Genomic DNA, 14,402 nt, shown 5'->3' on the forward strand with positions numbered 1-14,402 from the left:
TCAGGGTCTCCAAGGCTTTGCAGGCCGTGCAGGAAATGCTGGAGCCCCAGGTCCTGCTGGGCCTCCAGGACAGGCAGTGAGTGTAGTTTTTATTACACTGTGATTAGCAGCAAGATTCACCTTAATATAGTTGGCTTGATTTTGATCCTGCTTAGGAAGTTTTAATGTGTAAAAGTTTTTAAAGTAAAATGTCTGAGACAGAAAGAGAGAGGAAGGGAAATGACCAGATGTGACTGACGATTTACACACCATGTTTTCAAGGGTTCTCCTGGTACCAACGGGGTTAAAGGGGACAAGGTGACTATCCGAGGCGACACATTTCCATCTGCCTGCTTAAATGTTAATGGACTCTTTTGAAGGGTGAACATATTATTATGTTGCCAGGGGGAAGTCGGCGTCGGGGTCCCGGGTCCGAGAGGAGAGAGAGGTGATCCAGGACCTAGAGTAAGACAGCACGTCGCCGTGTCACTGAAGATGTCATCTGATATGAATTGGCCTCAGGATGATAAAACTAACACTTGTGCCTTTTCCTGTCATGTCTCAGGGAGAGGAGGGTCGGCCTGGCTTGGATGGGGAAAGGGGGTCGCCGGTAAAATATCAAGTGTTTCCTTAACATGACATACACCAGCAGAGCCTCTCCATCAAAGATCTCTTCCAGGGTCGTGTTTTTCAAAATCCTGTCACCCTGAGGAAGTCTGTCCAGAGACATAAAGAGACCAACACAAGCATAAATCTTTGTTATTACAGAGGACTTGATATTCACAAGGACACAGTATCTTTATTACGTTGTAAACTACTTATTCAGTACGCATCGTCCTCCTCACGTTGCAGTGCCCATCATTTTAAAGCTGCTCACTGTCTAGCCACCCGATATATAATGACGCATGGCCTATGTGTGTTTGTCTGTCCATCAGGGTCCTGCAGGGGTCCGTGGTGTTCGGGGAGAGAAGGTGAATACTGTCATCATGTCACCCTGCGAGCTGCGTCCCCTGAGCGTTCTGCTCGTGCAGAGAGCTGAATTAAATTGTCATGCCTGAATGTTTTGCTCTTAATCTTTTTTTTTTTCAGGGAGACTTGGGGCTGCAAGGTGACAAAGGAGACAAGGTGTGTTCATTTTAATATCTAATAAGCTCAGCCGCTCGCCCCCTTTCTCTCCCGCTCGTGTGTGTTTGTTTATGTTTGTAAACGACAGCGACAGAGAAATGGAGAAAGAGGGAAGAGACATATTTGTGTCAGCAGTGGCTGTTTTGAAAGCGCTCTTTCATGAGATTTGCTCTGTTGAGAGCAGGAGGAATATATGAATACACACAATGTTAATGAGCTGTGGTAGTGACACAGCTTAAGAAAAGGTGACAGGATGAAACATTGTGTGTAGATGTTTGGGCTTTGGGGTGAAGCCACATGTTTACAGCCACACTGTCTCTCACAGGGGGACACTGTGCTGGTGGGAGGACCTCCTGGAGAAAAGGGCAACAAAGGAGAAACAGTCAGTGAACACCTGGATGCGTCGAAGTGTTTAATATAAAGAAATATCACTTTTGTTACTGTGGATATTTGGTTTTGTTTGGATTTCACTGTTGTTCCATTGCAGGGAGACAGGGGACCCAAAGGTGTGCAGGGAGAAAAAGGGACGAAGGGTCAAGAGGGACCTCCGGGGGAGCAGGTACATTTGTTTGTTCTTGCCTAAACAGATGTTTTTAGGCTGCTACTTCGTAATTTTGGTGAAGAAAATAGTGAAATATGCCCACCTGACTTTCAATCCCATGGTGACCAGCAAGCAGAGAAAGTCACAACTGATGATCAAAATTATTGCCAATTAATTTTCCTAATTGCCTAATTGACCAGTTGTTTCAGACGCTTTGTAATCCATTTAAAGGGTGGATGATACATTGTCATTATTCATGTGAATCTGAGACATTGATCGGTTATTCGAATTACATCAGAAATATGAATCACTTAATGATGACATTTAAGCAATGTTCTTACAACCGAAACCAGGGATCACACATTTCTGTATTGATATTACAAATAATCAATACACATATGTCTACGTATGTGACACCAGGGTCTGAGGGGAGAGCCAGGAGAAAGAGGATCCACTGGATTCCCGGGCGCCCGTGGCCCCGGTGGACAAAAGGTAAGCGACACCATGATCACTGTGATTAAATAAGTCTCATGATTAATAGCAAAGCCAGCAGCACAGGTAATAATTTTGCTGCTCTAATTGCTGTAATTCTGCCTTTTCTCTGCAGGGAGAAGCCGGCCAGCCTGGAGTGCCCGGAGAATCGGTCTGTGATTCTTGCTTCTATTCAGACACTTTGTGTGTGTGGTTTTCTGTCTTGAGTGGACAGAACGAGGGTTGATTTGTCTCTTGTCTCCCAGGGTTTACCAGGAAAAGACGGGCTGCTGGGCCGTAAGGGGGATAAGGGAGAGATTGGTATCCTTGGAATGAGAGGAATCAAGGTATTTTCAGTGTGCTTGAAGTGTTTGTTCATTCTACGTGGTTTCAACCTTGTAGCATCTCTCCTGATTTGGAGATGGTGGCTACAAATCGGTATTAGCATAGCATTGATATGATTACAGAGGATTAATGCAAATTGGGTCAAAAATATCCACGTGGATTATTTGCTTTCACCCTAACATTATAATGATTAATACCTGAAAACGAAACTTTTGCTCAGCCCGATGGACTTAATTTCCATTTTCTTTCACTTAATCCATTCATTTGAATTCTGTTTGAAGCACTGAACTAATCAAAGATGTGAGCAACAATTCAGAGGTGTGGAGGCAGTCTAGGTGTGTTACTTTTATTATTATAACCTTTATTTAATCAGGTAATCACTGAGGTAATAATCATTGAGTGCAGCGAGAAGAAATAAGTACAGAGAGCAGACACACGCACACACAGAAGTGTATACTTACAATCAGCATCAGAAACAATCACAGACATCTCTGAAAAGGTCCAAAGTTTAAAATCACTCAGTGTTCAAAGCTTTAAAGGAACAGTTTGACGTTTTGGAAAATAGGCTTATTTCCTTTTTGCTGAGAGTTTGGTGAGGAGATGAAACCACGCTCATGTCTGTTGTAGTCGAGGCATGCAGCCAGTTATTTTAGCATAAAACTCACTAAATATTACATTTTTATGATAAGTATAATAACAACAAGTCACTGTTTTACAGGAGATCACGTAAAACAAACCATAAAAGCAAAAAACTAAATAAAGACTATTTGCTGTTTTATGGGAATTATGTGCCAGACTACTTCTTGGCCTCAACCACTAACTTGAGACTTTCTTCCTGGCCAAGAAATAGTCTGGGACATAATCCCCATAAAACACCAAATCGTCTTTATTTAGCTCTATGCTTTAGTTTCTGTACAGAGTAAACAAACAAGATATAATGTGTTAATTTGTTAGGTTTAGAGGGGTTGGGGAGGCAGATCGTGTTCCCTTTACACAGAGCCAGCTCTGTGAGCTGAGATGAAATACAGGACACAGGCAGATCCAGCTAGCCTGGCAACATGAGCCACTCAGTCCTTTGCAGCTGTATTGCCACTTACCTTGCTTTTACTGGCCATTGTTGTCTGAACACCAGTTATCAGGAAAATTATAGCGTCCAGTTTTGCGTCATGTCCACTGGTGACTGGAATTTGCTGCACAAGGTGGTCAATGTTGTCCACTGTATGTGCACAGGAAGCACTCCTGTACAGTGAGTCAGCCTGAGTGGCAGGTCAGAGGACTGTCTGTGTAAAGATAGGCTCTCTGTCTGCCTGGTCTGGATGATTTGGTCCCTTTGTGACTCACAAAACTGTCAGTGATGAAGTTATGTGTTTCCAGGGTGACCGAGGACCCAAGGGGGCTTGTGGAGGCGATGGACCCAAAGGAGAGAAGGTGGGATTGAGATAGACAGACCAAGTGTGGTTTGGTAGGAGGAGAAGAATGTGAATGAAGAAAATGTGTCAAGATAATTTCATGCCCGATGGGATTTTTGCTCTTGGGTTTTTTTATTCTGTCTAAATAATGAGGAAATAAATGGAGTATGTTAACGTTTCACTGCTGGCTGGTGGCGTGTGAGGCTGATGAATAAAACAATAGACAGTGTATCCCTCTCTTGTGATTATATGTTAAACTTAAATAATGTTAAATGAGTCAGAAATGAATGAGTCATGCACCGTGTGGTTTGTGTTCAGGGGGACGCTGGTATTCATGGACGACCAGGCCTACCAGGAAGAAAAGGTGAACAGGTATGACTCATATCTGTGGTAGAAGAACAGGCGTCCTGTTGTGTAGTATATGTGTCTGCATGCTTCTTTAGTATAAGGTGTCTGCAGTCATGCTTTCTGTGTATTCCAGGGGGAGCTTGGACCCTCTGGGGCCCCAGGGACCCCTGGAAAAGAGGGACTAGTCGGCCCCAAGGTATGTGCTGTATAGTTGGTCTGTGTACAAAAACTCTGTCCAAATGCAAAGTGTAACCACTCTTCTTCGTGTGTGTAGGGAGATCGCGGCTTTGACGGGCTTGCAGGACCCAAAGGGGCTCAGGGAGAGAAAGGTGAAAGGGTGAGTTTGTAACTTCTCCACTACAGTGAGTACATAGAAAACCTTAAGTAGCCTATTAATAAGTGCACTGAGGCTACATGATGTACCTGATCTCTATATCATCGATGTACCATCACAACTGCCTGAGCTACGTAACTGTCTCTGTGCTTTATGCAGGGTCCGCCAGGGGTACCTGGTCCTCCTGGTCCCAGAGGGGTGGATGGGATCCCAGGCCTGACCGGCCCTCAGGGACCAGCTGGTGCTAAAGGCCCAGAGGGTCTCCAGGGACAAAAGGTGACTATCCTTAGTTTGGCTTGATGATTGTACACGCTGCTCACAGGTTTTAGAAAGAAAAGAGAAAGAAACATACTTTATTTTTATCACACACTCAACATCATGCAAATGCACAGGCCATGCTTCGTGAAATTATTATTTCTCTGCATTTGACGCATCCATCGTCTGCCTTCCTCCGCGGCAGACCAGGAGCGGTGGGCTGCCAGCCAACAGCGGCGCCCGGGGACCCAACTCTCTTTGTCACCATTGCTCAGGTGGTGATCTTCTTGCGTGTTTTTAGTGGGGGTTATTTAAGGAGGAAACCCGGGTGAACACGGGGAGAACATGCAAACTCCACACAGAAAGGCCCCTTTTTCCTCGAGCAGGCACTGAAGGCATGGTGGAGGACACGCCACCAGCGCCCACAGCGGGATTCGAACCCGGGACCTTCTAGCTGTGAGGCGACAGTGTTACCACTTGTGACACTGTGCCACCGTTTATCTGTGGAGTCAGAGGTCTGTTACAGAGAAGAGATAATATGTATGATGACGTTTCAACAATCCCTTGTTTACACCAGCGAATGGGTACACCACCCGTCGTGGCCATGTGCAGATTCCATGGTGATCTAGCAAAGACAAATCTGGTAAAATGGAAGCAAGAATGGACAAAAGTGTCAATTATGCCTCTGAGTGCACAAAATAGCAATGCTCAGATGTGTCTGAGTGGTGAGGTGGCAACAGACATCAAACTTTTGTTTGTGACAGTTCTGACATTAAAAGTATGATGTATAAAAAGAATACAGTCTTTTTGTATTTCTCCTTAATTTGCTCGGCTTTTTCTTCTCCACCTGACTGGTAGTTTTGTTTGATTGCTGCGCAGCGCTTCATGCTGACTGGGTCGTGTGTCTGACTGGCTTGTCTGCCGCATCGTCAAGTAAATGAAGAAAGCTGGTGACAGCAGAGCAGAGCCCTATCTGTCTGTCTGTCTGTCTGTCTGTCTGTCTGTCTGTCTGTCTGTCTGTCTGTCTGTCTGTCTGTCTGTCGGATGCACCTTTTATTCAAACTGAGACACTCTCTTGAGTCAGCCTAGTTGCATTCATTTCCTAAACAAATATTTTGCTGTGGTGCAGCCTGAAAGGAAGACTGAACATGTGATCTGCTGTTAAGATAGAAGAAGACAAAAACTGTGAAGCCACACTGATGTGATATACAAAATATAAGAGGAATTCTGTCCAAGAATATGAAAGAAATGGTGACATTCACAGCTCGTTATTGTGTGCATGTAGTCATGCAGATATGGTATGAGGTTTGTGTGTGCCTTAGTTGCAGTGCAGGTATGAGAGCATTCTGCATTCTGACAGCATGAAAGTTGTTCTGTCTGCAGCCTTGATGTCACTTCACCACAATACACAGCATAACTTTACAGAAAATAAAAGATACCGGTGGACATAAGATACAGAGTGCAACATAAACCGCTGCCTCTTTTCCACCTGTCCAGGGATTGTATATACACAGGCTTGTAATTTACAGCTAATCTAAGTTTTATATTGCATCTGTTCACTGCAGACATGCTGTATGTTATCATGTTGTTTTGCCTGTTTATTAGGGAGAGAGAGGTCCAATTGGTCCCGCCACAGTGGGCCCACGCGGTATCCCAGGGATCCCAGGGGAGCGAGGAGAATCGGTGAGCGTCACACTAAGTGTCCTCGTTGTTTTCTCAACAGCATCTTTAATAGGAAGCTTCTTGCTGAAGTCAGAGAAATTACTGAGACCCTTATCAAAAACGTCAGAAACTCTTAAGGCAGCTACAAGCAGTTTTTGAGTGGTTATGAAACAGTCTCAGTTTAATCTATATGACCTACATGAGCCAGCCAGACCATCAACGAGACTATTTCTATAGAGACTGTCACTGCATCCAATCCCCACCAAAACAAAATGAAGAGCCTAAGTTTACATTTTCCCAGGCAAAGTTTCACAGTGAGCAGTACATTAGTTAGTTAAAAGATTTTTCTTCAGAGAATTCTAGTTTTGATGTTATATTTTGTGCTAATAGCTGAAACTGATAGATACATGACCTCATCACTATGCATCCTGTAACCAGCTGTTTGAAAAAGAAAAAATGGCCTAAAAATAAGTTGGGCCTATCTTTCATTTGCTTCCAAAACAAATGCATGCATTAGCCAGATCAAGATCGTTATGACACAAGGCGGTGGTGCTCACAGGAAATGCAGTCTTCGTTATAGGGAGCACTCCTGCTTTTGTCCACAGGGGCCCCCAAAATCAACACAAAATGAAAGTTCCTTGTAGCTGCTTTGACATCACACAGAGTCTACATACTTTGAACATTCATTGTGAGCTCCTCAGTGACAGACGTAATCGCAGTGGACCAAAAACTTGTTATTTAAAATGACAGCCACATATTATTAAAGCTTTCTTAGCTTAGAATTAGTAATAATATTAATTTGATTTAATACAGTACAGTACACTGTTTTCATGTATCTGTAGTCACAATTGATTTAACCTTTCACTTTGACTTTGCATTTAGTTCGTGTGCTGCACCTGGTCTCAGTCTAATGAATTAATGTGCTGCAAGCCTCTCTGTGGGTTGTGTGTGTCCTAATACCTGTCCATGTTGTAGGGAGAGATGGGCCCAGATGGAGCCAAGGGAGACAGAGGAGAGCCGGGCATGACGGTCAGTGCCTGAGCCTTACCGCAGGGCTCAGTCTGAAGATGCTGACACCAAACAGCGCACACTCTCACACACACGCACGCACGCACGCACACACACACACACACACACACACACACACACACACACACACACACACACTTGTTTGATGGAGTTGATATTGGGGTCGTGTTTGTAAGTGTGTTTTGCTCTGTTTCCCCCTTGATTTTGAATTCAGGAGGATGAAGTCAGAGAGTACGTTCGCTCCGAGATGAGTCAGCACTGTGGTGAGTCTTTTATGCAGCTTGCATTGCTAATTTATAACAGAGTTGTCCCCAAGTTGAACTTCAGATGGTAATCACAGCACATGAGTCACGGCCTCAGCGAAACTCTCTGACAGTATGATAGAAAAGAAGCTGCAGCCATGCCATGACTCTTTAAACTGACCTTTATTATTCCCTCTCTCTCTGCTTCCTTCCTGTCCATCTGTCTGATCCTCAGCGTGTGGAGGTGAGTGAGCCATTCAGCTGCAGCAGAAGAGAGACGGGCAGACAGAAGGGCTGTGATGTAGCATGAGTCACAGCAGTACACTTTACCACATATGCTGCTGCAGTCTGTAGTGCAAGCACTTTCTCATATTTTATATATTTTTAATATGCTTCAGTGCATTTGCCCTCGTTTAGCATTTCTGTGCTGTTGAAATGAGGGAAATGCATGATCATTCAAGCTCATGCACACAAAAAACACAGCCTTGTTCCATGTTTGGGAGCATTTGAACAAAGAAAATTTGCTGATTGTCCAGGTTCTTCCAGAGATAAATCTGATAAAATTACATTGAAATTGGCCTAAGATATGTTCTACTGTCAAGATATGTTTTGCAATGTTCGTTATTAATTTTTACCTTTTAGTCTCAAGTGCCTTTATGAATATCTTAGATATTTAATTGAGCTTTATAATAAACTTCTCTGCCTATGCTCTGACCATAGCAATGGCCATTTCTAATATTGTGTATTATATAAACATGCTGGACATAGACAACCACATACTTTGTCCAATCAATAAATCCAATCTCAGTGTATTCACAGTGAAATGGGATAACATGACATATTTGAAAGTAAATGAATCTGAAAGAAAAGATCAAAATGATCAACTTTCCCAAAGTTTTAGCTAATGGTTGTTGTCTGAGCTGTTAATCAATGCAAGGCTTCATCAGTGCTGTGAAGCAGCAGCATGAGATGAGCGATGGAGAGGCAGGCTGTTAATAAATATGCAGTGTTGCTGAGAAGGAGGTCAAAACAAGCATTTTGCTCATGTTTCATTTATTTCTTATTATCTAACAGGCGTTTGTGTGCTTCATAATGATCAAGTCAGCGATGTTTCGAGTCTGCAGTCTTTAGTCTAATCGATTGACTCGCGTCAGAAAATGTTTGACCCGAGTGCGACACAAGTCCATATTGCAGCGGCTTGAGTCCTTAAAGGATTACAACCAGTTTTTGGAAGTTTGCCCCATGTTGACCAGTGTCGCAAAAACTTTGTAAATCCTTTTAGCTGGTGTGTGTGCATTGGAACGTTGGGACGATTTGTGTGGTGCTCTCGGGGTTGTTGTTGGCTCATGTGTCTGAATGTTCCCTCTCTGGCCCCCTTTTTCTCCCTCCTGTGTAACACTCACCTGGTCCCCCTCGCTCCCTGAATCCTGCCTCTGCTCCCTCGGTGTCCTCGTTTGCTCCTCCTTCTCCTGTCTGGTTCTCTCTCTCAGGTTCAGGCCCAGACACTCGGTCCCAGCCCCCGGTCAGGGCTCGGCCTGCACCAGAGCAACAGCTGGCCCTGAAGGGTGAGGAGGGTGAGTGTGTCCGTCCACGGCTCTGCCTGTCGGCCTCCATCTGTCAGTCTGTCTCTCTGCGTGTCTGTCCCTAACAACAGGTTTATCTTGGTGGTGTTGCGTCTGGAGACTTCTGAACACTGGGTGGTTTTCTCATCAAGAAAACAGAGGACTCCATTTGTGTTTTCATCCGGCATAATGTACTTTTTGTCCCTGAGCATTTCCAGACAAATATAAATGTTAGGCCAGGATCTGTTTAGCTGACTGTGCTGAGCCTCCCCTCTGTCTGAAGCCTGGAGGTAAGTGAAGGATCTTTTGACCTGTGTGGCGTTGCTCTTCTCTCAGGCCGGGAGCTGCATGTGGTGATGAACACCAACGACCCTGACTACGAGCACATCTACTCCATTGAGTCCTACGACGACCCCATGGACGAGCTGCTCTACTTCACTCCCTCTGCCAACCAGAGCGATGGTACAGTCTTTCGCTGGGGTCCAAAGCTACGTGACCACCCACCAAGCAGTTCTGAAGAAGAATACGTGCAGCTTCAGGCCTAATTAATGTCTCGAATGCATTTCTCTCCCAGTGAAACAGTTGCAAAACTGACTTTTGGAGGAAATCTTTATACCTCTGCGTCCATGTGTGCTTGATAGTGGTCTTCCTCTTTTTTGCCTTTTTGGCTATGTTTCTTGGCACCACCAACAGTAGATCAGCAGAATAAAGTGAAACCATCAGCAGGACTGTGTATCGCCATGCCCACGTGTGTGTACGTCCTTGTGCACATAGACACAAGAGAGGAGACTCAGAAGAAATGGGAAGCCACCCATGCAAGCATTGCTCCATAACAGGAGTGGTCAAAAACTCCTTTTTAACTTTGGGATGGGTATCTACAGTACGTCTCACCTCCAGCAGCCTTTCTTCAACTTCCAGCTTGTGTCAACCTCAGTGATGCTCCCATATGTTGCTCAGTCTGGGTGTCCCAAGTCTCGACAATGAAGGCTCTGATTAAAATGTTACAATCAGCAAAGATATGAGAATAAGAACTAAGTTGTCAAACACTTTGATTCCCCATGAATTGAATTATGTTAGTCATCTAACAATGACCCCGTCATTAACCAGATTCGTTTACATACTACAAACTTATGTGACAAACCGATGGTGGCGTTTCGAATTTGTGCTCATGTAACATAATTCAGTTTATTCAATCAGCTCATAATCCAATTTGTGCCGTGAGGAGTGCGTCCCATATTATGTATGCGTTCCACTTAGTGCTCAGTTCGTGATAGTATGAGACTGTGTTGGCCTCGCATATTTCCTCACATGGCCTGCTACAAGCTCACACCACCCCGAGCCCCTGGCCGTTCATGTAGATCACCCTGTCATCACATTAACACATTTTTTCTTTTCCATTTATACTGAATGTGTTCACGCTGTCTTTGCCATGTGTCCGTCTGTGTGCACGCCTGTGCGTTTATTCGTGCATGTTTTGTGTTTCTGTGTGTGTTGACAGGTGAGGCTGTCACAGATGAAACTGACCAGACGGTCAAAGTTGAACCAATCAAATCAGCCAGTGTTGGCGTTAGGAAAGCAGCAACAGTTGCTGCTCAGAAAGCAGTCAAAGTTACGCCTCTGATAGCAGTCAAGTCCAAATCAGTCAGGTCCAAGAGGAGAGTCAAAGGGGAAGGTAAACCAGCTCATGTGCTGTCCTGTTATGGCATTTATTAAGGGCTGATTCTGCCTGCCTGGTGTTTGGCCCTCTGCATGTCTCAGGCCGCATTGGCTGTTTTGCTGTTGGCTTAAAGGCAAATATGCATCCAGTGAAATAAAACACAAAAACAAAGAACAATATGCCAGTGCTAATAAGTTACTCTGCATCTAAATAATAATCAAGCAGGTGGGTTTTGATTGAGTTTTGAGCTCAGTGGTCATGAATGCTTGTTCCCTGTTGCTCTTTATTGCTGCTCTGCATCTGCTCTTTTTTTGCTTGGCCTGTCTTATCCTCACTCCGCATTTGCCTTCTTTGTGCCTTTGCATGCACACTCCTCATGTGTGTGTGTGTGTGTGCGTGTGTGTGTGCGTGTGCGTGCGTGTTGTGCAGCTCCAGCAGACCTGTGCCTGCTGCCCATGGATGAGGGGAGCTGTGGACGATACACTCTGCGCTGGTACTTTAACAGTCAGGTTCAGGCCTGCAGGCCCTTCATCTACAGCGGCTGTGAAGGGAACGACAACCGCTTCCTTCATCTGGAAGAGTGTGAGCAGGTCTGCCTTGGAGAGGACGAAGGTACACACACACACACACACACACATACACACACACATTAGGTTATGGCATGGAATGTATGTGGACTAACAACTGATCTGCTGTGCAGGTCCTCGTCCCTTGAAGACGGCGCGATGATTGTGCCCAAATCCTCCTCAGCCGCAGGAATGTTAGCCTTTATATTGCTTTTATGGATTGTTATTTTGTTAAATGTCCATGGTTAAGATTTGTTTTTGTTTATTTATTGCTTCTGTAAACCCAGCCAAACTTTACCCCGTGGTTGAGAGGGGATACCAGAGTGCCTCCGTGCTTTATGTTCTCCAAACAAGGCAAAATGGTGTAAATGTTTATCTGGTTAAAAAACTCATTTTAACGTTTGCACTCGGAGGAAGAGTGTCTTTACGTTTTGTTTTTTTGTTTTTTTTTCGACAACTCAGCTTAACTTTACCACAGTATTGAGGTTTTTCACTACTTTGATCCATTTCCTCATGCACACGCAGAATTACATGACTCACCTTCCAGTTGAATGCAATAATCCTTAAGTAAATACCAATGTGATGAAGCTCATGATGTTTCATTAACTTGATGTTGTGCAGTCATTATGTGTGTTTACATGGAGCCTGTTGCTCCACTGATTACTGGACCGAGGGAACTGAAAGAAATGACCTTCTGTTTGGAAGTGATGGTTAAATCTTTCACAATTGATGCACATTTTGATAAATAAATACGCTCTCTCAGCGAATCCAAGGATGTTCCCTTGGAAATATGCACTTTTCTGCCTTCACTTGTTGCAATTTACAAGCAGTTTGTTCCACTTTTTTGAAAGGTACGTGTTGTTCAATTCAAATTCATTCTATTTCTATAGCCCAGTATTACAAATCACTACTTGCCTCAAGAGGCTTAGATTTTTTGAGTAAAAAGAAAAAACTGCTTCGTTACAGATCCACAGCAGTAAACCAAGCACTGTACAAACAATGGAGGCCTGTCTCTACCTTGGTGCTTCTTGTTGCCTTAAAAAAAAAATCACAAATAAAAATAGCAAACACTAATGAAAAGACCTATTTTAAAGCTGGAACATCCTGCTACTTGGTTTTCAACTCACCTTGACTCACTTGTGTTGCAGCCTTTGTGATCAGGATTTACAGTATTTGTACAGTTTGAAGTATAAAACTCATCACAACTAAAAACATGAAAGCTGCATTAGCAACACGGAACACAAGCAGACCGTGAGCAACACAACAGGACGGCACAAACTGCACAATTTATGGCCTTCACATAACTGGTAGTTACTGTAAGGATGCTGCACCTTAAGGTGTTTATTATTTTGCTCACTGCTGGTGTGTACAGTCTGTTCATATGACTATTGTCCGTCGTGTAAATGAGCATTTGAAAGTCTTGTTGTGTCACTTGGATAAAGTAACAGTATTTTAGGTTTGTATTTCAGCTTTGATTATGAGAAATCAGGTCTTATTGTATGACATATGGCTGTAAATACTGTAGTATTTACTGTAGCAGCAGCCTCCACAGTGTTGTGGAGAAGATGAAATACATGATCCCAAATCAGAGCTTCATTCCCAAACAAAACGCTGCATTATGAACGCTGAGTTCATCCAAAAGGAATCAGTTTAAACTGTTATTGTATGAGCAGGTTTCTGCAAATCACAGCCTCAGTCTTTACTCCCCCTCTTAAAAACTTAATAGACCAACAATGATTCAAGAGCAACATAGACCAAAGGCAGACAGACGACTAACTTCAGCCCTGAACAATGCACACAACAGAGTTTTAATCTGACTTTTTATCATAGAAGCAGCTTCTTTTTTCAGCCTGGTTGTAATGAGTTTAACCAGGAGATTTCATCCCCATCCAAGCCTTGAAAGTGTCACCTGTGACTGTGTGGACTCTTACCTCCAGAACCCCCGATGCCTGAAAACTATGTAAGCACAACTATATTGGGTTACTATTATGGATATAGTTTTATCATTTGTATTAAATATGAAGAATCAAGCACAATATTCTGCCAATATTTTGTACATAATGTTTTTTATTGTTTGGGGAAATTTGTGTTTCTGATCACGACTGCATGTTTACCTGCCAGAGAAAACGGTGCTATTTTTCAAGGTATTTTTATACTGTGTATTGAAGACAGAAGCGTTTTGTTTTTATGTGGTATGAACCTGTTTCTGTAGTATTATGGAACATTTTATAAGCATTTCTAATAAACCAAATGTTTCAGTAAAGACGTTTGGTGCATTCTCTGATTATTTGCACATTTGAGCTTTAGATGTCAGCAGGTTAGCACACGTGAAACATCTGTTTTGACAACTTAAATGTAAATATAAGGTCTCAGTGATGTGTGGAATGGAGCGTTTTCAATCATAGAAATTCGCTCCATCATTTTTCAGAGGAGCGGTTGATGGAGATTTGGAGATAAGACATCAAGTGTGTATGCATGTGTGTGACTGATTTAGATGTTCTAATTTCATCAGCAGATTTTCTTAATGAGAGGATTTTCTGCTTGTTGGCCACGACTTCTCCTCCCTTGGTTTTTCCATGCTCTCTGACCTCGGTTGATTTCCCATGGCGGAGGACACACTGACTCCACATGCGCTTCATCACACCTCAGCAGGCCTCGCACGGCTTCGTCATCACCTCGCCTTCTTCCTTTACCTGACTTCATTTTAGAAGTCATCCCAGTCAGCACCTTATCATGTAGGCTGCAGGCTCGCACATGTTTGGCAGTGGCTGTGTGACGGCTTTAACAAATGATGCACGCTGTGGCAAGGACGGTGACTAATAGTGACAGTGACTGACGGATTGTAGATGTAAAGATAAATATGCGGAAAAAGGCTTC

The 14,402-nt window shown here is 43.6% G+C and overlaps 1 protein-coding gene across 1 annotated transcript in view; it reads left to right on the plus strand.

Moving 5' to 3' along the window:
- col7a1 (collagen, type VII, alpha 1) overlaps positions 1-13,790 on the plus strand; it is a 58,339-nt gene extending 44,549 nt beyond the window's left edge. The window contains exons 95-118 of the mRNA XM_070957811.1: positions 5-76; positions 262-297; positions 385-444; positions 545-589; positions 915-950; positions 1,069-1,104; positions 1,430-1,486; positions 1,592-1,663; positions 2,066-2,137; positions 2,253-2,288; positions 2,383-2,463; positions 3,836-3,889; positions 4,189-4,242; positions 4,352-4,414; positions 4,493-4,555; positions 4,712-4,828; positions 6,413-6,490; positions 7,445-7,498; positions 7,713-7,761; positions 9,231-9,314; positions 9,639-9,764; positions 10,801-10,974; positions 11,389-11,571; positions 11,660-13,790. Coding sequence (XP_070813912.1) covers positions 5-76; positions 262-297; positions 385-444; positions 545-589; positions 915-950; positions 1,069-1,104; positions 1,430-1,486; positions 1,592-1,663; positions 2,066-2,137; positions 2,253-2,288; positions 2,383-2,463; positions 3,836-3,889; positions 4,189-4,242; positions 4,352-4,414; positions 4,493-4,555; positions 4,712-4,828; positions 6,413-6,490; positions 7,445-7,498; positions 7,713-7,761; positions 9,231-9,314; positions 9,639-9,764; positions 10,801-10,974; positions 11,389-11,571; positions 11,660-11,688 — 1,731 coding nt within the window. The 3' untranslated portion in view covers positions 11,689-13,790. The remainder of the gene's footprint in view (positions 1-4; positions 77-261; positions 298-384; positions 445-544; positions 590-914; positions 951-1,068; positions 1,105-1,429; positions 1,487-1,591; positions 1,664-2,065; positions 2,138-2,252; positions 2,289-2,382; positions 2,464-3,835; positions 3,890-4,188; positions 4,243-4,351; positions 4,415-4,492; positions 4,556-4,711; positions 4,829-6,412; positions 6,491-7,444; positions 7,499-7,712; positions 7,762-9,230; positions 9,315-9,638; positions 9,765-10,800; positions 10,975-11,388; positions 11,572-11,659) is intronic.
- The last annotated feature ends 612 nt before the right edge of the window (positions 13,791-14,402 follow it).

The sequence above is a fragment of the Chaetodon trifascialis genome, chromosome 3, assembly GCF_039877785.1.
Source record: "Chaetodon trifascialis isolate fChaTrf1 chromosome 3, fChaTrf1.hap1, whole genome shotgun sequence".
NCBI lineage: Eukaryota > Metazoa > Chordata > Actinopteri > Chaetodontiformes > Chaetodontidae > Chaetodon > Chaetodon trifascialis.